We start from the raw sequence: 24,494 nt of genomic DNA, 5'->3' as shown, positions 1-24,494 counted from the left end.
TACGCCTACTATGTCACTCCCTTCAACATTAGTTAGGACAAGAGATTAGATAGCTCACGCACCTCGAATATCCCACGTATTCCCCCGGGAACAAGACATTGACCGGTTATATTTTATTCGATTTCAATAACACTACGTATTTGGGGCTATATCCATTTATCAATGTCTCTTTTTTTATTAATTGGTAAAGGCACAATGTAAAAAAATACAGAAACAAGATGTTTCTGTATTTTTTGTGTTTTGTATTATAATTTATAAAGCGTTGTTCACCACATACGACACGGAGTATTGTAGCTAAACGATTAGATTTTTACAAATTGTAAGTTTTGGGTTCGTTGAAGGACTATTAGAGCTACAATTTAAAAATAATTTTACAAGATATAGAGTGTCCCAAATAAGTAAAAATATTATAGTTGCATTTTTTTAAATGGAACACTCTGTATATTATTCTATTTTTAGATTCTGCGATTGAAATAAAGGTAAATTTAATTAAGATTTATCACACTTAAACCTTACCGTTTTGAAATATTTTCAATTTTGTGAAATTGCAGTAAAAAAATTAAGACCGCCCTATATATTTTACGTGAATCAGATGCACAATTTAATTGTCTATCAAATTGTATTATACCATTTTTTACCTACCTCTTCAAATTTTCGTAGAAAATACATTTTCTTATAATTTAGACCTCATTTATCACTATACCCATGGAATATTAACATTTTAAATTTTTTTAAAGTAACATAATATGTACAAAATGTACAGGTGGTAAAAATAATAATATTTCAAGCCCATTTGTTTACAAAAAAAAACTATTTAAATCTTTGTAAAAGAGTATACCAATTAAATAGACCACTATTATTCCGCCCAAAAATTAGTTAATTGCATACTTAATTGTTTTAATTATTAATAAAATATTCTAAATAAATGTGGATTTGACTTAAAAATCAATATAATAATAAGTTACGAAAATGAACGTCTCTGTTGTTATAAATATGCATTCGTCAATAAATGAAATAACATTTATAAGGTGTTACTTTTTACCACAGTGTCTAATACACATAAAAAATTCGGTTTTTTAGTACTTAGAGCAATTTTTATTAATCAACGTAAACAGTCAATTAATGTAGTTTGTATACTGGGATCATATTAATTGATCCTCTTTAACAAAAAATATTTAAACAGTTTTTTTTTATTTTTTAATGAAATATCGACAATATTATTATCTGTAATTTTTGAGAATTTGTTACATCTTTAAAAATAATCTAAAATGTCAATATTCCATGGGTATAGTAATAAATGAGGTTAAATTATAAGAAAATGCATTTTCTACGAAAACTTGAAGAGAGGTAAAAAATGGTAAAATACAATTTGATAGTCAATTAAATTGTGCATCTGATTTTCTTAAAATTTACAGGGCGTTCTATTTAAATTAAACAAGTTATTGCCGTTTAAAACTAGTAATTATTTAATATAAATTTTTAGACACTCTGTATAAGGTAGTGTTTTGTTTATTATTGTAACACAATATCTGATCAATAAATAAACTTCAGTAAATATTTAGTATTAAAAACTTAGATACCGTTGGAGAAACGAAGCCTTTAAATTTTTACTGCAGTTTCATAAAATTGAAAATATTTCAAAAACGGTAAGGCTTAAGCGTGATAAACCTTAATCAAATTTATCTTTATTTCAATCGTAGAATCTAAAAATAGAATAATATACAGTGTGTTTCATTTAAAAAAATGCAACTTTGATATTTTTTATTTATTTGGGACACTATGTATCTTGTAAAAATATTTTAAAATTTTCGCTCTAATAGTCCTTCAACGAACCCAAAACTTACAATTTGTAAAAATCTAATCTTTTAGCTACAATACTCCGGGTTTTATGCGGTAAACAACCCTGTATCTACCAAAAAAAAATCACTGCTTTTCACAATTTATCTTTTCAAAAAACGCATAACTTAATAAAACCTACTGAATTGTAATCTGTTATACTTCCATATTTGTAAATAAATAAATATTAGACTTAGCAAAACACTGACTCAATCGTCACACAAACGAAAATATGAAAATGAAATAAAATAACAATTTGTGACATTGTGTGACACAGGTTTTCTTCAAAACTACGATTTACAATTGTCGAGAAATATGATATGACAACTTTTTCGTTTACAAAATAAGGGAGATATTACTTTTATTTCAACGACACAGGCAAGCGACAAGAAATTACAAGAGAATTGTGAGTTTCTCAAAGAAAAATACACTTTTTAAAAGTTTGTATATTCTTACAATAAAGTTTCTGCCTTGTTAGTTGTTTAGAAATAAAAAAGTACGTAAGAGAGAAAAAACTTTTTTTTATATGTTTACGAAACCAAAAATGGTAAAACAATTTTTCTTTTATAATGTTCAGAATATTACTATTAATACAAAGAACTTGTACTGTGTCCGGCAATAGTCGTCTATAGCTCCTATAATAAAAAAAACTTAAGAATTTTCTTTAAGTGCAGACCTAAAGTATGTATTAGGATGTATTTCAGGAAAATATACAGGGGGCTCTAAAAAGTGTGAGTGGATCGCGATGACTTTTTTTAATAGAACACCCTGTATATTATTGCATTTTTGGCTTCCCTTCTGATCACTTTACATAATCCTAGAATATTATCAAGTATGTTTTGATAGTTTCAAAGATATAAATAAAAAATATATTTTTTTTCGGCCTTTCTTTTTAAAAAATTATTAAAATCTAAGAAATGTCCTGAAATCAATATATTTTATTCTTTCCTATAAAAATCGTAATCTTAAACATTACAAGGTGTTCAAAATTCTATGCTAAACTTTCTAAAATATAAAATAGTTTTTTTTTGTTTTTTTTAATGGAACACCCTGTATATTATCCCTTTGTTTGAAGGAGAATAAAAAAATGAACATATTTTGTATTTAAAGTATTTCAAAATTTTTGTGAAAAACTGGACATAGTGGTGTGTTTAATCCAATTCAACCAAAAATGTGACTTGGATTGGAGAAATGTGAGAGTGGATTTTCGCTGTACGATATATAATATACTATTTAAAAAAAACCATCGCGATCCACTCACACTTTTTTGAGCCACCCTGTAGAAGTTAAAATATTTTCCTGAAATATATCCCAATTCATACTTTAGGTTTGCACTGATGCAAAATTCCTAAGTTTTTTATTATACGAGATACAGATCCCCGACGTAATTTTGCCGGACCCTGTATAATTTTGAAATTATTTACAAGTACGGTACGTACAATAAGTTTTTGAGATATCAGTATATAAAAGTCAGCAATATTTTTGATGGCTACTAATTTTAACTTTCCCTTAAACAAACAAAAATATGTCTTTATTTGTTATACAGGGTGTCCCAGAAATCAGTGCAAATATTTTAAGAGGTGGTCGGTCTCGATAAAAGAAACATATTTTCTCTTTGTCGTTTTTCAAATAAGTCCGAAATAACGGAGTTATTTTACTTTGAAAATTTCCAAAAAAATATTTTTTGATAAAATTTTGAGAACCACTGGATCTTTTCTGGATTTTCTTTCTTGTAAATTTAATCTAATACCTATGTTTTCATATTATCAAGAAATTATGTTTTTTAAGTAAAAACTTAAAACATTTCCAAAAAAAATTTGAATTTTCAAATTATTTTATGCGAAATAAACCTCATAGGCGTGTTTCTGGGGTTGAACTATACTACCAGTTAAAATATTTGCACTTATTTCTGGGACACCCTGTATTTCTGGATAGTAGGTATTTTTGCATAAAAAATATTTTCGATTGCCAATTTGTATTATCAAACTATAAACCTATGTATATTTTTAACGAAATTATATCTGGAAGGTCACAAAATAAAAATCAACAAAGAAAATAATGTCACGGAAAAATAGTAAAATAAAAGTTCATATTAAAATTTGTCTGAAAGAATTTCTTTTTGATACAGACTGTCGCATAAAGGCAAGTGAGGCAGCTTAGAGGCAATTAATATTAAACAGCCCCCTTCCACATAAGCCCCAACACGACCTAGTTTCCCGGCTAAGGTCCCTTTTTCCGTCCTGTCGCCCTACAATCGATTTTATTCATTCAAATTTTTTAAAAATTAATGCTGCTGTTTTACTCCTCCGATAACAAGGGTTCGTCTCTATAAATATGTATTCAGATAGGAAATCGAAGCTTGGAACAATCGATTTTAATTTTTAATTGCTTTACACCGACAGGTAGAGGTAGAATAAAGGATGATTCACGGTACACCGGACAGTACCCGAGCCGGGCACGTTCCGTAAAGTAGACACCGAGCCACGTCCGGACCTTCAATATATGCAACACCGAGTGGACAACGGGGATCATGTCCGTGCCGATTATATTCTAGAAAACAGTGTTGCCGCAGTGGTTTTTTTAGAATTTAGAATGAGTGGGAGGGGGGTTAATCACTTCGACCTTACAGATCCATTGTGTCCCCCTTTCTTGAATCATAACTCATCATACAGTCCCAGGGCTTTGACAAAAGCCAGTATCTGGGACGGTTTTATAGAGGGTAGTTCTCCATCTCCAATATCAGTCGTACCAAAATTCATGGCACGAATGGTTGTCGTCTCGGCGCACTCAGTGATGAGGTGTACTGGTGTTTCACCATCTTCCCCACAGAATCTGCATTCGCCGTTTCTTCTTAGTTTCAATCTACTGAGGTGTTCATTGAGCAGACAGTGTCCTGTTAAAAACCCCGTGACAATCCGAAGATTGTTCTTACTCAGACCCAGGAAGATCTGTGATTTTTCTTGATCATAAGCCCTCAGAAACTTCTTCGAGTGTCCTAGACCATTGCAAGATTTCCATTCCAAGTTGCGGATGGAATCTTCCAAGTTCTTGAGTTCCGCCTTGAGTTGGTTACCACTTGGAAAGCAGAACGGTTCTGGTCCAGTTAGTGGAGTGTTCGCTCCTTTCCTAGCTAGATTATTTGCTTTTTCATTGCCTTCTATCCCTTGGTGAGCAGGCACCCAGTGTAGGAGGACTTTATGCATTCTTTCTATGCTCTATCTTCTCTATGCATTCTTTGACCAATTTCGAATTGATTGATACTGAGTTGATCGCCTTTAATGCTGCTTGACTATCAGATAAGATGGCTATTTCTTGTTTCCGATAGTTCCTATCTAAGATAAGTTGTACGCATCTCTCGATAGCGTAGATTTCTGCCTGTAGGATACTAGGGTAAGTGTCCATTGGTTCGGAGTAATTAGCTCTTGGCCCAAACACTCCGATCCCTGTTCCCGTATTGGTTTTGGAAGCATCAGTATACCAAGTTATGGTATTGCCGCAGTGGTACATTTGTAACAAATTTGATACTTTTAATTCTATTTGGTACAGTGGTACTACGTTTTCAAATCCAGGATGATTTGGTACAATAATTATTTCCCACGCGCACCGAAAATGAATAGATATTTAATAATTATCGTCGTTGATATTACATTAAACGCGCTTACCGATACCATTTGGAGACAATCCGCATTAATTAACGACGTATTATAAACGTTGTAATGTCTATAGGGTTGCCTATATTAAATAACCCGAAGAAAAAACTTAAAAATTTGCTGTTTCTAACATGCTTCTATATTTGCGTTTTTTTTAATAAAATTTAAGTTTTCCAAGTATCGTGTGTAGTATTAGAATTACTTACATTTCTTCAACCTATACTTATACTTGGGTTTTCTGAATTTCTATTTCATGTTTTTCGTCTCGATTTGTGTCTTTCTCCAGGAAGTTTTTTATGTAGAAATTTATGAAGAAATTCACAACGACCAAACCGGTTAAAGTCATTTGCAGATGTATTTTGTTGTGCTTTAAAAAATTGTACCAAAGTGGAACATTTTTAGTTTATAATGTGGTACGCGCTAAAAGTTGGGTGCGGCAATACTGCTAGAAAACACTCGCTATAGGCCCGTAGACGAACGAAGTATTTAGCCGCGGCGGCTCATTTATGTTTGCCGCAACGGGGCCGGAACGTAGCGGATCCGAGGAAAAATGTACACCGACATTTCTTGGACGGGGCACAGACGCGTTCCGGCGAAGCTCGGACCGTGCTCGGCTTAGCATGAATGTATAAGTATAAATAACATTTGACAATGTTTGGCCGTGCCTTCACCGTCGCACGGCTCCGGCCCGTCACGGTGTACCGTGAATCATCCTTAAGGCGAAATATATCGAAGGAGTGCCGAAACACTCGGTCAATACAGGGCGAGTCTTAAATAAGTGCAAATATTTTTAGAGATGGTATACCTATTTCGAGTCCAGAAAACGCATCTAGGTGGTTTTTTCGCGACAAGAATATTTTGTAAATTTGGTATTTTTCGAAACCTTTATTGGATTTTTTTTTTAATTATCTTTTCACTTGAATTACAGGGTGCTACAAATTCGAGGTACGAGCATTGGTATCTCAGTAACCGTAATAGATACGAAAATGGTTAAATTGGGCCAAAGTTGCCGCCTTGAGATGTTCACCAAGATGCCACCAAAAAAGTTTTAAAAATTTCAAGGATTGCTGAGTTTTTTGAAAAAAAAAACCGGATTTTTTTGAAAATCAATTTTATTTTTTCCTATCGTTACTTTTTAGAAAATCAAAAAACTTGGACTTGGACTTATAGGAAAACGGCAAAAAGAAAATATATTTCTTTAATCGAGATCTACCAGCCTGAAAATATTTGCACATATTTAAGACTCACCCTGTATAGAGAATGTCTCTCCATGAACTACGTCTGTTTTTACTGTTTGTTATGATACGACAAATCTTTACTTTTATGTGTATTATTAATGTTATTGGAATACAGCAGTGCCCACTTCAACATTCTCGAAGCAATTCACAAGTATTCAAGTTGTTATAAATCGTATACTGTCTATTTTCTTTTGCTTGTCAAACTAATAACTGTAACGTATCGTTGTATGCCTTTTCGAGAAATAATACCCAAAACGTATAATTCTCATAATACTAAAAAATCTGCGATAATACAAATACAAAATACAATGCTTCTACCCTAAAACGAGCGAAAGCAGAGAAACGCATAAAAGCATACAATAAAAATCTCCATCGTTTCCTTGGGCTTGCATTTTTGCAGTCGATTTAAAATAATGGCGTGAATAATAATTTTCTGAGAATTTTGACTTTAAAGCAAGTTTATATTGGTCGGGATGGCATTTCCATTTTTATCAAAAAAGTTTCGTTTGTATGTTTTGCACTAGTTTTTGAAGAAAGAATCGTTATACTTGCAAAAAAGTTAGTTTTTTTTTTAAAAATATTACATAAAACCTTGTTTTAAAAGAAAATGCAAAGTGTTCCATTTGTCGAGTCAGTGGGGTGTTTTGCCATACAAAAGGTGGTGTAGTAGTATTTTTTTTATATGCTGTTAAGGTTTGGGTCTTGACAAAAAATCCAAGTTTTCGACCTTGGGGTGAGACCGCTCGAGCCGCCATCTTGGATAGAAGGTACAGTGACGAAAAGTTGAACATATTTTCCAAAAAAAAATAGAAAAACTCCCCAATTTTGTATTTTTCCGAAATTCTCGCTATTTTTACATAGGTATAAACACCAGCGGCTGGTGAGGTAGTGCCACGGTGCCACGGAGCGAAAAAAATATGTTATAAACCTTCATATGTCTCATTGAAATATAACGCACAACATAAAAAAATGAAAAATAAGGTAGTGTCATGGCGATTTATTAGCGTTTTCTTTTCTTTGATGATCCGGGTCGGTTATTAATAACGTTTTGAGTATTGTCTGCGGTGTCATCGTAATCGGTGCTTATGGGAATATCAAAAGGCGTTTTCTTCCATTGTTAAGTCTTGGTCATCTTCGTCCTCAATGTCGATGTGAACCTCCGGAACATTTTCGCATGACTGACCACTGCAGAAGCCAAATACAACGGAACACTTCAACCTAGCTTTCCTGCAACCACATGCTGCGCCGCATCCTTTTCTACAAGTACATGAAATGAATTTCAATAAGTTGTCAGGTGCTGTTTGTTTTGTCATGGTGAGTGGAACAAGCCCATTGCTGCCCAGTTTCCAGTTGGCGTTGGTTCCTATGTAATTTAACAAATAAATAAAGCTGTCTCTTTAGTTGTCAGTTTTGAGTCAATATTTTTTAATTCTCTTTCGTGTTGATTGCTGATTGAATTGGAACCAGAAATGGTTCAAAACGAAATAAGTAAATTATCAACAGATATTCAGGCTGAGTCGACAAACGCCATATCCAAACTACTTCCATTGGGATTTAAATGGAAGTAGCTTGGATATGGCGTTTATTAATGGCGAATAACTTATGAAAAGGAATACAAACATTTTCAAAAATGGAAGCAATTAAAAAACGTGCGAGAAGAAATAAAGTTTTTAACCTATCCTCGCTGTTAAAGTATCATTTAATCTACCGTTGCGGTTAAAGTACTATTTTATCTACTATTTTTGATAGAGTTTCATAGAAACAACAGTTTCTATGGAAAAAAAAAGTTTTAATTTTAATATTATTTGGTATATTAAATTTTTGATTCTGCTGTTCATTAGTGTAGTTTGAGATGTTTGGTGTTGTTTAAATACATTTATGTTCCAATACAAAGCCACTAAATTATTTTACTTAACTTGATTTTCATTGGAACTTGGGACAGATGTTTTCATAGTTATAGTTTAGTTTTAGTTATTAAAATTAAACAAAATAAAAACAAACCTTTTTTTCTAATTTACATATTTTTACTTTCCAGGTAAACTACCTGAAATAATAAACACTAAACCCTAATAACAAACCTACTAACTTAAAAACCTTTAAAATCTAAACTAACTAAACCAACCATGATCTCGTTGAGAAACTTAAACCGACCTATAAAAGAGCTCCACTAAATCGGCACTAAAAACTCAATAAAAGCCAAACTTCCACCCGAGCAAAATGTTGATCCGGTGGAAAAACAAGGACAAAGACAAGGACAAATGCGAAAAGTCCTCGTCCTCGTCAGGACAGAAACAGGGATCGTCGTCGACAGCGTCGAAGAAAAAAAGGAAATTTGGCAGAGATGGAGGTAAATTTTGTTAGATTTTAACGTCTAGTTTGCTTTAAATTTTGCCTCTTTAAAGTATGTCCTTCGAATTTCATTAAATATTCTTGATATTTTGTGGTTGAATTCAATTAATGTCTATTAAGCACTTAGCTACACTAAAAAATGTAAATTTAAAAGTTTTCAATACAGGGTGAAAAAAAATGAAAGGGTACAAAAAAAAAGAAATACAGGGTGGTCTGAACTGTATTCCGGAAACTTCGGTATTATATTCTGCAGATAAAAATACGTAAAAATGTTGGTATAAATGTATGGTCCTAAAATTCTTAGTTTCGGAGATACAGGGTGTAAAAGTTTCATTTTTATTTCGATTTTTTCCAAATAGTTTCTGAAGGAACGTCACTATTTGGATGAAAATTGATTTCTGTTTTTTTTTACATGACAAATTTGATTTTGATGTCAATATGACTCTCACTAGTAGAGGGCGCCACCTACATATTATTAACTGGTTTGAGGAGTAATAACTTTTTGTGCCAAAAGTTCAACAAAAACTGTTTTATCATCATTTTTTCGAAAAAAAAAAAAAGTTTCCAAAATGATCATTTCAGTCAAATAACTATTTACACAACATGTTTATTTCTTGTTGTGTGTAATAATGACATGTATTGACCATTTCCATTCTAAATATCTTGAGAACGGTTGTTCGTTTTTTACCTAGAGACATTTTTACATAAAAAATCACAGAAATGTATATTTTTTCACTCAGTAGTTTTATGCAAATACAGACGAAAAGTTAATACTCTTCAAAACAGTTAAAACACATGTAGGTGGTGCCCCCTACAAATAGGAGTCATATTGACATCAAACCCAAATTTCTCATGTGACACAACTCCGAAAAAACCGAAATAAAAATGAAACTTCTACACCCTGTATCTCCCAAACTAAGCATTTTAGTATATATATTTATACAAACTTTTTAACTTATTTTTATCTGCAGAATATGCTGCCGAAGTTTCTGGGATACAGTTCGTACCACCCTGTATTATTCTTTCTTACCCTTTCGAGGGTTCTAAGTTTTCGAGGAGCATCTTAGGACATATGTTCATTGGAACCTTTTGTTTTATTTTTATCTTTATAGAATCTCCCACCAAAGTTAGAGGCACATTTTTTGACACCCTGTATATATCTTTCAAATTTTTTCAAATTCGAAATAAAAAAAATGTAAATAAAATTAATTTTAAACTATATTTTTTGCTACAGCTTAAAATTCAACATATTTTTATAGAACATAATATAATGCATTTTATTTAATACTAGCGTGTACCCGCGACTTCGTTCGCGTCGAATTAATCATTTGTAATGGTGTTGATAGAGCAAAAAGCAAGAATTGCCATTAACATACAAACTGGATAAAATTTTCTCACATTTATGTCAGCATGAGAAAAAACAATATGGCGATATTATTATATAACTTGGTAATATTTGAGGGGTAGTTTCATCTCGTTGGAATTTGACTTTCGAAAAATCCGTTTGCCAAAAATAAGCTTTTTACGTCAAGCAGTTTAAGCAGAATCGTGGTTAGGAAATTACCCGACTTTTTGGAACACCCTGTATGGTTTTTTTAAAAATTATGTAAAAAAACCAAATAAATTATGCTTGTCCAAACGTTTTCCCGAAAGACTAACCGTTTTTTAAATAACAAATATTGTAATATTTGAGGGGCGTTTTCACCCTCTTGGAATTTAAGATTCGAGGAACCCCTCCTTATCGAACCTCTACATCCCACAGTCAAATTAGTCCGTTTGCCAAAATTCAGCTTTAAACGTCAAGCAGTTTAAGCAGACTCGTGATTACTCAATGGTCATATTTTATGAAACACCCTGTATAAATTTATAAAAAATCTTAAAATATGTAAAACAACAAGGTTTAAGCAGGATCGTGATTAATCAATGACCAGATTTTTCGAAACACCCTGTATACATTTCTAAAAAATCTTAAAATATGTAAAATACAAAATAAAATATACGTGCGTTTTTTCGGAAACTTGACCATTTTTTAAATAAAAAATATTGTAATGTTTGAGGGGTGGTTTCACCCTCTTGGAACTGGAATTTCGAAAAATACCTTCTTATCGAACCTCTACACCCTAGAATCAACCTGTATGCCAAAATTGAGCTTCTTACGTTGAGTGGTTTGAGCAGGATCGTGATTAATCAATATGTCCGTCACTTAAGGATTTTATATATTAGTATAGATTAAATATGATTATTTATTTGTATGAATATTAAATGCATTTAAACATAATATTATTATTAATAATAGCTCAAATCCCCTATTAAGAGATTATGTTTTTAAATGTAAGTAATTTCCAAATTTTCAATACTTCAACAAATTTTGAATAATATATTTATGAATCAACAAAATAACAATAATGTTCAAAGGTAAATTATTAGTATTTGCTATGGATTTACCTCTGCAATTCAGCATATCCCTATAATAAACACAAAATATCTATGGCGTAGTATAGCAAAATCCGCACCAAATTTTGCTGCAGTGTTCCCATCATTTCGATCTAAAATTGGATGAATCCCAACAGCATTAAACCAGTGCTACGACCTCAATATGTCTCGCTGTTTATTATCTATATTTTTATGGCCAATACGGAAAAAAATCGCTGCTTATTGTCCCTAGATTCATTCGCCAAAGATAATGGGCAATATATACAGCCAGTTTATGTCAAATAAATATTATTGCTTTTATATTAAATTATTGAAACGATAAAGATACAGCATAAAATGTTATACAGGGTCCGGCAAAAGTGCGTCGGGCATCTGTAGCTCCTAGAATATGAAACTTGGGAATTTTGTTTATGTACAAACCTAAAGTATGTATTGTACTACTGTGTCAGTGGATCAGCATGTTTTTTTTTAATATGACACCATGTATATTATTACATTTTTGGCTTCCTTTCAGATCACTTCACATAATCCTAAGATATGGGTAAATATATTTGGATTATTTCAGAGTTACTAATAAATAAATAAATAAATTATATTAATAAATAATATTTTCTTGCCTTTAGCTGTGTATTTTTTCTAATTTCGAAAAATCGAAAGTAGAGAAAAAAAATAAAAAGTAAAAAGAAAATTGTTTTGCTTGTCGTAAAGGGGGGAACCAAGCTCCACTCCCACAACCGGTTTCTGGGCCTACCCTTCATCAGGTGGGCTGTCCAGGGGCTGGTTCTCACCGATACGGCAAGCAAAACTTCTTCTATATCAACAGACGATGTCGTAAAGTGTCGGAGAGATATTAATGCATCTCCCGTCAAAAGATGTTAAAGAGCGTTTTTCGGCCCACTCAAATATATATATCAAATGAACAAAATTCTTACAGCTTTAGTGTATATTAACAAATAATATCTTCTTGCCTTTAGCTGTGTATTTTTTCTAATTTCGAAAAATCGAAAGTAGAGAAAAAAAATAAAAAGTAAAAAGAAAATTGTTTTGCTTGTCGTAAAGGGGGGAAACCAAGCTCCACTCCCACAACCGGTTTCTGGGCCTACCCTTCATCAGGTGGGCTGTCCAGGGGCTGGTTCTCACCGACTCTACGACATCGTCTGTTGATATAGAAAAAGTTTTGCTTGCCGTATCGGTGAGACCCAGCCCCTGGACAGCCCACCTGATGAAGGGTAGGCCCAGAAACCGGTTGTGGGAGTGGAGCTTGGTTCCCCCCTTTACGACAAGCAAAACAATTTTCTTTTCATTTTTTATTTTTTTTCTGTACTTTCGATTTTTCGAAATTAGAAAAAATACACAGCTAAAGGCAAGAAAATATTATTTATTAATATACACTAAAGCTGTAAGAATTTTGTTCATTTCATAAAAAAATTATATTAACTTCTTTAAACAATTATTACAAATACAAGAACTGTCCTGAAATAAAAACTATCTTGGGTAATTTACTTTAGATAGTCTATACTTATTTTGCTAGAAATATAGTAATCTTAAATTATACAGGGTGATCTAAATTCTACGCCAAACTTTCTAAAATATAAAATAATTTTTCTTTGTTTTTTTAATGGAACACCCTCTATATTAATTTTTTATTAGATGGAGAAGTAAAAAATGAAAATTTTTTGCATTTAAAGTATTTCAAAATGTGGTTCCGCAGATGCACGCAGTATTATTTCATATGGCTTTGATAACAATTTACTGTAGAATATGCCATGTGAAATATATTTATTCATAAACAGTTTTTTTTTTATTTTAGTAGCTACAGATGCCGACGCACTATTGCCGGACCCTGTATATTGATATCTTGGGTCTGGTAAACATTAAGTACCGTAAAATGGGGTGAATAGAAACAGTTTCGTAGGCTATTAGCGATATACCGGTTGATAAAAATGTGGTATTATTTTCCCGAATATTTTAAAACATGGGTCTTTGTTTGTTCTTTGCGTATACATATAGTTTGTAAATTTTGAAAATATGCATATAAATATTAACACCCTCCACAAAGAAAAGCTAACCAAAGCAACCCAAATGCTCAAAAAAATTGACGTTAAGGTTTTTATCTATTCTATTTCCAACAAGGTGATTAGAAACAGATAATTATTACATATTTAAGTAGGTTTAGCAATAATTAACAATACATATAATATAACAACTTACATGTACCAGCTTAAGTATTACTTTAAAAATAAATATTTTATTTATAAAGTTTTCGCGCCATACAAAATAGGTGATAAATCGATCTCACATTTATTGATCAGCTGATTGACAGAAACAGTGCTGCCACAGATAAAAATATAGTTTTTACATTTTATTGTGTATTACCAATGATAGAAAAATTAGATATGTCGACTCTTTTTACTTTGAATATTTTTAATCGTGATTTGATTTTTTTCAGAAATTTTGTTTCTATTCACCCCTATGTTTCTATTCACCCCATTTTACGGTACCTCAGAATTTCGCAATCTTTATTTTTTTAGTCGCAAGCCCTATTGCTATAGAACAGTTTAAAAGAAAAAAATCCTTGGATGAAGCACTTTTGAACCAAAAAAAATCATTTAAAAGTGTCTAAAATGCTAACCAATCTATTACAGTAAATTATTAAAATATAAAAACCACAGCTTAACACCCTCCACAAAGAAAAGCTAACCAAAGCAACCCAAATGCTCAAAAAAAAACTGTATGATCCAACAAATTTTTTGTCTTAATATAATCTTTCTAAGAAAATAAAGAAAAGTGTGAAATTCCGAGGTACCTAAAGTTTACTATAGAACCTGATATCTTTATATTTAATTTCGTTATCTGCAAAATAATACATAAAAGTTATATAATTTTTATAAGCAACATAATCAAAATATAAAAAAATACTCTATTTTTAGTGCCCTACACTGAAAAATCACTGTTTTTCTAGTATATCTCAAATATAATAATTAGTTAATAGTTTATATAAACTCCCAGATTGCAGAACATAACACGAGGAAGTGTTATCTCAAGGTAAAAATTAAGTTAAAGCAGATAATGTGCTCCATAATTACATACTTTTTTAAGAAATATCTGTTTTTAGAGGTTAAATTAAAAATTCAGAACATACAATATTCCTGTTAATAAATTGATATCAAATTAACCGTTGGTTGTTATATTTTACTATATTAATAACTAATATACTACAGAAAAACACTATTTTATATAATTCAAACAGCAGAAATTAAGATTTTCCACAAAAAAGTATCACAAACATACTTAATTTCCTTAATAATAACTCATAATCAAAAAAATCCTACCTTTTAAAGTCGAAGCCTTGCTGGACACTTCACATTTCAATACACTATCTCAATAGATCTGGAACAGACTAAAAATAAGTCATTAAATATCCCAAACACCGAGAATAAAATAAAAAACCTGCCAAAATTAAACAAAGTTCATATAAAAACTTCTCCGTTGCTAGGCAACGCGCCCGCGCGCCGTGTCGTCGAGCAGACTTGACAACCAAAGCCTACTAAGTTGGAGTTTTTACATTCCTAAAGTTCTTTTACCAAACAGATATTTAGAATAGCCTATTTTTATCGTAGAAAATATGTTTTCTAATAAAATAACAGTGTGGTGATGTTTGAAACTTTATATTTAATCAGTTTCTGATATATTATTTAGAAAAAAATCATTTAAAAACGTTTTTAGTCAAAAATAACTTAGTTTAGGGCTGTAAAATAAATAATTTAGGCTTTTAAAATATATCGTGGACAAAATTATATTAGGAATATGTTTTGTAAATCATTTATAAAAAGTTTGTTTGCAAAAAATAAATATAACTAGATTTAGAATCAGATTACTTTTCAAAATGGCTACCCAGTTAAAATTAAAAGTATTTTTTCAAGTTTTTTCAAAATTTCGTGATTTTCAGCTTAATAAAAATGTTCCTATTATATTGTTATGCAATAGTACCATAATAATTAGAGATGTCTGGTTAATTTAATATACAGGGTGGTCCGAATTGTATTCGGAATAGTTTGGCAGCATATTCTGCACATACAAATATATAAAAAAGTTCATAAATACAGGGTAGTCCGAACTGTATTCCGGAAACTTCGGCAGCATATTCTGCAGATTAAAATAAGTAAAAAAGTTCACATAAATGTATGTCCTAAAATGCTTAGTTTCGGAGATACAGGGTGTAGAAATATCATTTTTATTTCGATTTTTTCCAAATAATTTAAGAAGTAACGTCAATATTTGGATGAAAATTGGTGTTTGGGAGTTTTTGGATATGAGAAATTTGATTTTCATGTCAATATGAGTCCTACTTGAAGAGGGCGCCACCTACATATTCTTTAACTGGTTGAAGAGTAATAACTTTTCATCTATACCTGTATAAAACTACTGACTAAAAAAATGTACATTTACAGAATATGCTGCTGAAGTTTCCGGAATACAGTTCGGACCACCCTGTATATATGTATGTGATGTCATTTGTATGTAATATTATATAGAGAATGTCATTGATCGTCATTTCCAATAAGCCAACTGGACGCCGTTTTTTTCGATCATAGGGTACCAATCGCTAATGCTAAAATCCTCTAACTCGGTATTGTCAATTATTTCAATCATTGTTGTTCGCTCTGTAGCTAGTATGAGTTTCAATGTTACAATGTAGTAAGGTCTAAAACAAACTATTTTTTATTGGCTGATTAACATAAAATCAATCATTCTCTTTGTCTCCTTCAAAGTTTTGATATAACCATATTGCAGAATGTATATAGAAATAATACAAAATATCGTATAAGTAAAAATAATATTTTGATAATGAAATTGGAACATTTATTCCTTTTTTCGAGGGCTTCAATCATGCACAAATGAAAATCCAATAAACCAGCCCTTGTTTAAGCAAAAAATACAATTTCGCCTCGAAACAGCAATACTTCAACGTGAGTTTAAATTCTGCTGATTCCGAAAAATGAAATACGTTTGCTAAAAACCATGTAAAATTGTATTAAAACATTTTTATTTCGTAAAAAATATATGTTATATCATTACGTACTTCGTAAATATGTGTAAAGATTGATTCTCACTATACTTTCCGTTTCCATTCCATATCCGTTCCGTATTTTTGGTTGTATTCACGTTCCGTTCCGTATCAGTTCCACATTTTTTATTGTAGAAGTTATTATATCTTTTGAAAAAGGTAATAGATTTAATTAAGAGGTAAAAGAATAAATAAATATCAGCAAAATGTTGCACAGAGCTGGTACAAATGTAAGAATTTGACAACGCTGTTTCCGATACGCTTCAGTTCTTCCGCCAAAAAAAATGTATGGAAGGAAACGATATGGAACGGAAGGGAAACGGAACGGATAGTATGCATTGTCCTATTCATTTACATGATATAATATTGTTGCGGACCCGTGTGGACTCGACCTAACCTAACTATATGTCCCGCCCTCAGATGACCTTAACATCGCATTAAAGAATAGACACCGTAATGATTCATTCGTTCGAGAAGAATCGAGTCCCACTGGAATGGACTAGTACATACGAGAACATTCGAAATCCTTCTCTACGCACCTAACGATCTATGGACTATTCTAGAGTTCTTTACCTGTCGGTATAAAAGCCGGCGGCTGTGGCCTACAGGGGGCAGTTATAAATATACAGTTGACGCGCTAAAATTCAAAATAAATTCTTAGTTATAAATCGTTTGTAAATAGTTCTATAAGTCTTTTATCGTTATTGTTTTTGTTAATTAGTGTTAAATAAATAGTGTTTAAATAAATTGTGACTTTCTATCCACACGGAACCGACGAAAAACGTACCAATATTTTACGTAAACGGAAGTGAAATGAAAGGTAGCTGATACGGAATGTATAGTGAGAATAAACCTTAAGTCCTACTGTGAATTTAAGGACTGCTATTTCTGTCTAACAAATATTAGAGGTTATTCAAGAAACAGAAAAACAAAACTGAATATCCAAACCTGCGACTTGCACTAGGGCCTCTTTCTCACAATGAAGAATTACATGTAACAATTGCACCCTTGGAATTGCAAAACTTTTCGTAATGGTATCGGCACAAACCCTCTGGAGAAGCCTGGAATATCTAGCGACCTTCTGTATGAACCAGAAACCTTAAATTAGCCCCATATTATAAATGAAAAGGAACTTAATGAATTGGTACGTGATTTGGACTTAACAAAACAGAAGGCTGAACAAGAATGGGATCTGTTAAAAAAGAACACAAATATAATAGTATTTAGAAAAAGGCACCTAAAAATATTAGAAATGAAAAGTTTCAATTTATCGAACAGTGTTACCAGACACCAAAAATTCTATAACTTTCTCAAATACTTAATGTCTAAAAGGTCCAAATACAATCTTAGCTATTACTTTAGATCGCTTTCTTTGAAGATTGCATGTTTCGAACAGCTGCAAGATAAGTTTTCCAGCATTTTCCAAGAAAAATAGGTCAGAATTTTCCTCCAGCCAGAACCTAGAAATATCTGAATGTATGTGACTTGATTTCTGAACGCAAACCCGAAAAGATATATAGGAAATGCACGTTTTATTTGGAATAAGCGAAAGAAAAATACACATATTTTTACTTGTCTTCGGATGAAGTAAAGAAATGGTCCAGTCGTTTATCATTCGCTTTTTTCAGTAAACTTGAAAGGCTGAAATATTATTTTCGTTCGTGTGTTCATTTTCGATGAAATACTCAAAATTAATTTGAGAAAATGGTAAAATAATATACAGTATATTCCAGGTTAGTCTTTAAAAAACGCAAAACCTTTTTATTATTAACTAGAAATGAGCAAAACTGCGATTCTCCAATCGCAATTATTGAAACTGCGATTGCGATTTTTAAATCGCAGCGATTGTAACATGAGATTTTAATATTTACCAAACCAAAAAAAAAAAATTATTCGTAATTTTTTTTTTCTAAATATGCCAATGAGCCACCCTTGTCCCCTTTGAAAAAATTGAGATATGATTAAAAATACGATTTGGGCATCTTCTAACAGGCCAGAGCAAGACGCGAAAAACAATAGACGATCAAATCTATCTTTCTAAGGCATCTTGATTAAAATTAGTATTTTGAACACAGCCATGACATTCTCGATTGAAATTTAAAATAGTACGATTTTTAAAGATCAAAATTATTTTCTATCGAATACACTAAAAAAATACCGAGGGTGTCATTAAAAAATTAAAAGTTGTAGTAATTTCCGGTGAAACAGGAAGTGACTAAAAACATTTGAATACATCAATGAATCCTAATTTATGTCATAATCTAACATACCAAATCTCGTTTTTTTTTATCAGAAAAAATTAGAAAGTTATAGGGGTGAACCACTCTTGAGAAACACCTGGTATATTATGATCGTGGCTATACCTTCTCTATAAATAAATAATATCAGAGAGAAAATTCAATCGCAGTTTACTATAAAATGCTTCAATAAACCACAAAATTACATTCGCAACAATATCGCAACTTCTAAAAATTCAAACTCGCAGATAGAAATCACGGTTCCAGTATACAAATCACAATCGCAGCAAAATCGCAAGTCGCAACAAAATCGCAAATCGCAACAAAGTCGCAAATCGCAGGCTATAGTGATACTGGTTGCCTAAATTGAAACTCGCCAATAAAAGAAATCGCAGTCGCAATTTCCTATAGAGCCAATCGCAGGTTGCGTTTGCGATTTTAAAATCGCTGCCATAGAATCGCAGTTTGCGATCCCTTGCTCATCTCTATTATTAACATTTTGAGAAAAATTAATTTTTTATAGAAATTATCTCACCCAAATTTTCATGTCGTTTTAGAGAAAAATAAACAAAAAAAAGATTTTTTTTGGAATTTAACTATTAATAGTTATTTTCAGTACAAGTGTGTTTATGAACATGATTACAACAACGAGTGTTGTAATCATGTTTAAAGGTACGTGTCATGTACAACGTTTTATCTACAACCGAAAAATAAGAAAATGTTGTTTTAATTTTCGTTTATTAGTCGCCCACCTTTAACACCTTTAACTATGACATTTGTCACATATTTTTAGTTATAATCAGTTATAATTGTGGGGAATTGTCAGTATTATAAAAACTAGTTGTGTTATAGATTCATAACACCAGTAGTTGTATTATGAATCTCATAACGTAACTGAAATACTAAAAAAATAGTGATGTAAAAACGTTATAACTAAACGGTTGTAGATAAATGTGTGTGTATTTTTCTTACAAAATGGCAATAAAACTTAAAATAATATACATTCTATAATATATTAAATAGCGAAATATTAAATATAATACTAATAACAATAAAATAATAATATAATATGTACGAAATTTCAAAATTATTCGAGTAACGTTTTATTCAGATTTCAGAGTTTCTTTATTACAGATAAATTATAAAGCAAATAATATATTTCCATTTTGTGAAACATTTATTAAATGCAGTATCTAAATAACTGAAATGAAATACAGATATTTAATTTATGAAATGTTGAAATAACAGCAAGCATTATGTTATTACCGTTTATTGTTTATCTAATTTTACTGTTTTTAATAAATAAATTAGTATATTTAAATACACAGATTCAATGCTGTTATATGCACAGAATTCATTAAATCAAATATAGTTTAATAATAATTAGTAAAGTTAGAAAGTCTACGACGTTTATAACCAACTTACCAATATTTACAACACAACTTTTTAATCACACTATACACAAATCAAGGTATACGTACCACATGCGACCGTACACGTACACTTCAGTTTGACTTTAAAGTAATTTGTATGTTTGTGTGTGTGTAAAAAATCTTATAGACACGATAAAAATATTGTTATGTAAGAAGTCTGTGTTTTTTACATTTTGCTTATTTTATTTGGAATTAATATTTTTATTTTAAAATAAATTTTAACTTAAATGGTCCAGGGGAAAACATGATAAGCACCATTTTACTAATTTTACAGGAGACAACGATTCTGTAAACATATTTCCTGTCAAGTGCCTCATATTAAAATAGCATAGGCTAGGCAAGAAATGTCTTGCTACGTTGTTTATAGAATCCCACTGCTGGATGGCTGGTGGTTAAATTCTATATTTTTACTAGGCATATATTATAGGATTTAATAGCTTATTTTCCTGCAGAGTTTATACATTTTGTAGGGACCAGTTAGATCTATTATAATATTCTAAAATCCTAAAATTAAGAAATTGGCGCTTATCAAGCTTTTCCCCGGGATCCTTCATTTGTAAAAATATATTTTAGATTAGCTGTCTATGAATTGCTTTGTCTAAGGGCACCCACATACGCTCAGTTCTTTAGCACACACCGACTGTGCAGGCCAGTTTGCACACTTTAACCTGTCGAACACACACGCAGTTTTATAGTACACTTTTGTCTACAGTGAATTGACTGAGGCACCCACTAATAGTTTCAGCAATTATTTTTACAATGAAAATTACTTTCCAAGATAAAGTTGTGTCTTGTCTCTTTCTTCTTGCTTATGCAATAAAGATTTTGTTTTATTCCTACCACTGTACTTTTTATTTTCCATAACCCTGGAAAGCTTTTTTAAATTCGATAAATTGACATAAAAACTAATTATTTAAGTTCTATATTTAGTTTCAAGTTAATAGTTGACTTCTCTATGATCTAAACAAAAATGAGGAGCACACATACGTTTAGACTTCGCAGTTTGCGCAGGAATTTGATATAGATGGGGTCAAAAATATTTAAAAAGTATAAACACTAGCAAAATAAAACAGTAATTCACCACAATACACCAAAACACTTTTACTTTTGCACTGGACGCGCGTAGAAAATGTAGGTATAAATTTGCAATTTCTGAAAATTCAGCTTTTCAAGTGGAGAAAGATACGTCAAAATATTTTTCAATGCCGTTTAGTCCGTAGAATGTAGAATGAGTGAGAAGGGGGGGGGGGGTTCTACTGTGCCCCCATTTCTTGAGTTATAACTCATCACACATTCTATAACCCATCATAGCCCTGTTGTAGAGGGGACATGGTATTTCCCATCCTCCTCTGACAACATATGTTCTTCCTCCGAGGGTATGCACCCTTCCACGGATGGAGTTTGATCCTCCGTGCCCTTCAAAGTCGAGGAGCTTGCCTCTGGCTGGGATACCCGTGAGGTGTAGGCTGGAGGATCTGTCTCCATTTTCTACACCTCTTTAACTTGGTCTCTCTTTAGACCTGATACCGGTGTTGTCCCGTATTTATAATAGAGGTTATGTCCCTCTTTTTCTATTGCCTCCTTGGAGTTGAGGTCAATTCATATTGTGAGAACCTGACCATGACCCTCCTCCCTCGAGTTGATGACTCGCCAACTCGAAGTCGTTACATTGAAGTTCTAATCCTGGATAAGGCTCAGCAGGTAGGTGGTGTCTTTCCCCTTGCTCCTCGGAAGAAAGACCGTGATGACCGCCCCTTTAGGGATGTTCTCTCTCTTCACTGCAACCAGTTCCGGTCCTTGCCTCTGAAATAAAAATAAATATATACATATTTTACTTTTATATCTGAAGTTCATAACTTAAAGTAAGTATAATTCAAATACTTGTTATATAAAAAAGTAAGTTGAATACAGTGACTCCATCATTATACAGTCTGTTCCAAATGCGAATATGTACACGACTATAATGCAATACATTCTGTTTGTATTACAGAACATATTGATACTGGCTGAAATCAATTCGGGATGTAATTATCTAGCAAATATTCGATTCCATTTTAGATTCCAGCGGTTAATATCTTCAATTATGGTAATTATAGAAAGTAAATAGACGAAATAATAGTATAGTCAGATGACATAAACTAGATATCTCGTATTTAACTAAGAATACTTTTCTTTTGTTTTAACAAACTATGTATCTTATAATATGTAAGACTTTTGTTATACGAACATTTTGAGTGTATAAATAACCAATCAATTACTTGAAAATAGATATATATTTTCTTACTTTTATTCTTATATTTAACATTTGATAATTTATTTATTTTTACTTACTCTTGATTGACAATGTATAATATCCACGTCCAATTTTATTATATGATATTTAAAGAATTTTTTTGGGGATTTCAACAGAATACACTAATTTTATTATTAAAAACGATATAACTAAATTTCTAATAAATAAAATGACACTTAACATGGTTACAGAGTACACTGTAAAAAATATATGAAGCCTTCTGAAAGTAATTGAGTAGGGTCGCTCTGAAAAGGTCTATTCCATTAATCGGGAGATCCACAAAAGGTCATGGCAAGTAGTTAATCTAATATAATCCAGAATTATATAATGTTCCCTCTTTATAGATAATTTGACTACAAAATTCGTGTATAGAGATACTATACTAATAAGCTTTTAAAAAGATAAAATATAAATCAATTCCAAATATGCTAATGAGCATCTCTTGTTCCATTTGTACTATTTGGGCATCTTTTAACTCACCAGGACAAGACACGAAAAACAGTAGACGATCAATTCTATTTTTCCAAGGCTCCTTGATTAAAAATTAGTGTTTTTCAATCAGTCGTGGTTTTTTAGTCAAAAATGTCAAAAGTTGACGATATGTTATTCTACCCAGAGTGTCTTTTTGTATCGAATAAAGTAAAAATATACCGAGGGTGCCATTTAAAAATCAAAAGTTGTAGTCATTTCCGGTTAAATAGGAAGTGACCAAAAACAATTGAATACGTCAATCAATCCTAATTTAGGTCATATACTAACATACCAAATTTCGTTTTATATCTGCAAAAATAAAGAAGTTATAGGTGTGAACCAGTTTTGAGACGCACCCGGTATAAGATGTAATAAATAATTGTCAGTAAATCTATTTCGAGAAATCTCAAAAATTACATAGGGAATACTTAAATACTTTTGTGTAATTTTCGGCTTTTAAAGAAAAGTTTAGTATTATTTAGCATTTTTAATTTCTGTATTTTTAAGAATTGTAATTTTTTATTTCAAATAAAATTTACACTTTTTTATTTTATACACAAATATAGACTTCCTATTTATCTATTCTTATTTTTTATTTTTTTTTAATGAGTATGTATCTCCTTCAAAAATTTAACTCAAGTTTTTTTTTTCACATGACACTGCAGTCAAAAAATATTGACAATTATTTGTCAAGTCAGTTTTAAATAATAGTCATACGCATTCTTGTTAAGAACTATGCATAATATTTGAAAGTCTGATATATCGTTTCTTTTTAACCCAGAGTTAGTATCTTTAACTTATTTATTTTAAGTTTTTCCAAAAAAATATTGTTTAAAATATATCTTACCAACTATAAGATAGAATCACAAAAATATTTATGATTACATGAAAGTTCGTTCTAATAAATTTTATGAATTCATAGTCATGCACCTTTCTAAAAACTGTTCATAATTCCTCGAACTATGATACACCGTTCTCTCCATCCTACGGTCGCATCCCTACATTGTTTTCCCATTGCGGCTTTCCCACTGATACAACCGAATGTTCCTCTTCTTATTCTCACCTGACCACCCCCGTAACCCAGTTAATATTCCAAAAGAAACATGTGCAATGTGCTCATGCGCTGTACCAGCCCGAAAATTGCCACGAACGCAGTTGCCAGCTCCCAGAAATATTCGGATACTTTGAGGAGTTTCGACAGTGTACGAATAATAGAATTATTAAAAGCAGATTTTTATTTGATTTATTGTATTGTGGAGTTTTAGTTCTAAAATGCTTCAAAGTATCACAAACATAAAATAAAATAATTCTGCAAAAACCATGATAAGATTATCTCTAAATTTTAAAAGTTTTAGAAGAATAATAATATTCATTAATACCTAAAGGTACAATAGGGAATAAGACAGGTTAAATTTTAAAGTCAGTATTAAATTGTGATGTTCTATGTCGGATTTTAGAAATGATATAATTTGAAGGTTAACAAAAT

General features: G+C 31.4%; 1 protein-coding gene across 13 annotated transcripts in view; it reads left to right on the top strand.

Annotated features, from left to right (window-relative positions):
- LOC115874105 (coiled-coil domain-containing protein CG32809) overlaps nucleotides 1-24,494 on the top strand; it is a 278,991-nt gene that overhangs the window by 4,648 nt on the left and 249,849 nt on the right. For all 13 annotated transcript variants that reach the window (XM_030889181.1, XM_030889190.1, XM_030889184.1 and 10 more), the window contains exon 2: nucleotides 8,760-9,071. In XM_030889181.1, the coding sequence (XP_030745041.1) occupies nucleotides 8,942-9,071 (130 nt within the window). In that variant the 5' untranslated portion in view covers nucleotides 8,760-8,941. The remainder of the gene's footprint in view (nucleotides 1-8,759; nucleotides 9,072-24,494) is intronic.

This window comes from Sitophilus oryzae, unplaced genomic scaffold, assembly GCF_002938485.1.
Source record: "Sitophilus oryzae breed Bouriz unplaced genomic scaffold, Soryzae_2.0 scaffold_1227_pilon_pilon, whole genome shotgun sequence".
Lineage (NCBI taxonomy): Eukaryota > Metazoa > Arthropoda > Insecta > Coleoptera > Curculionidae > Sitophilus > Sitophilus oryzae.
Note: the sequence above shows the minus strand (reverse complement) of the source record. Positions and strands in the feature narration are given on the sequence as shown.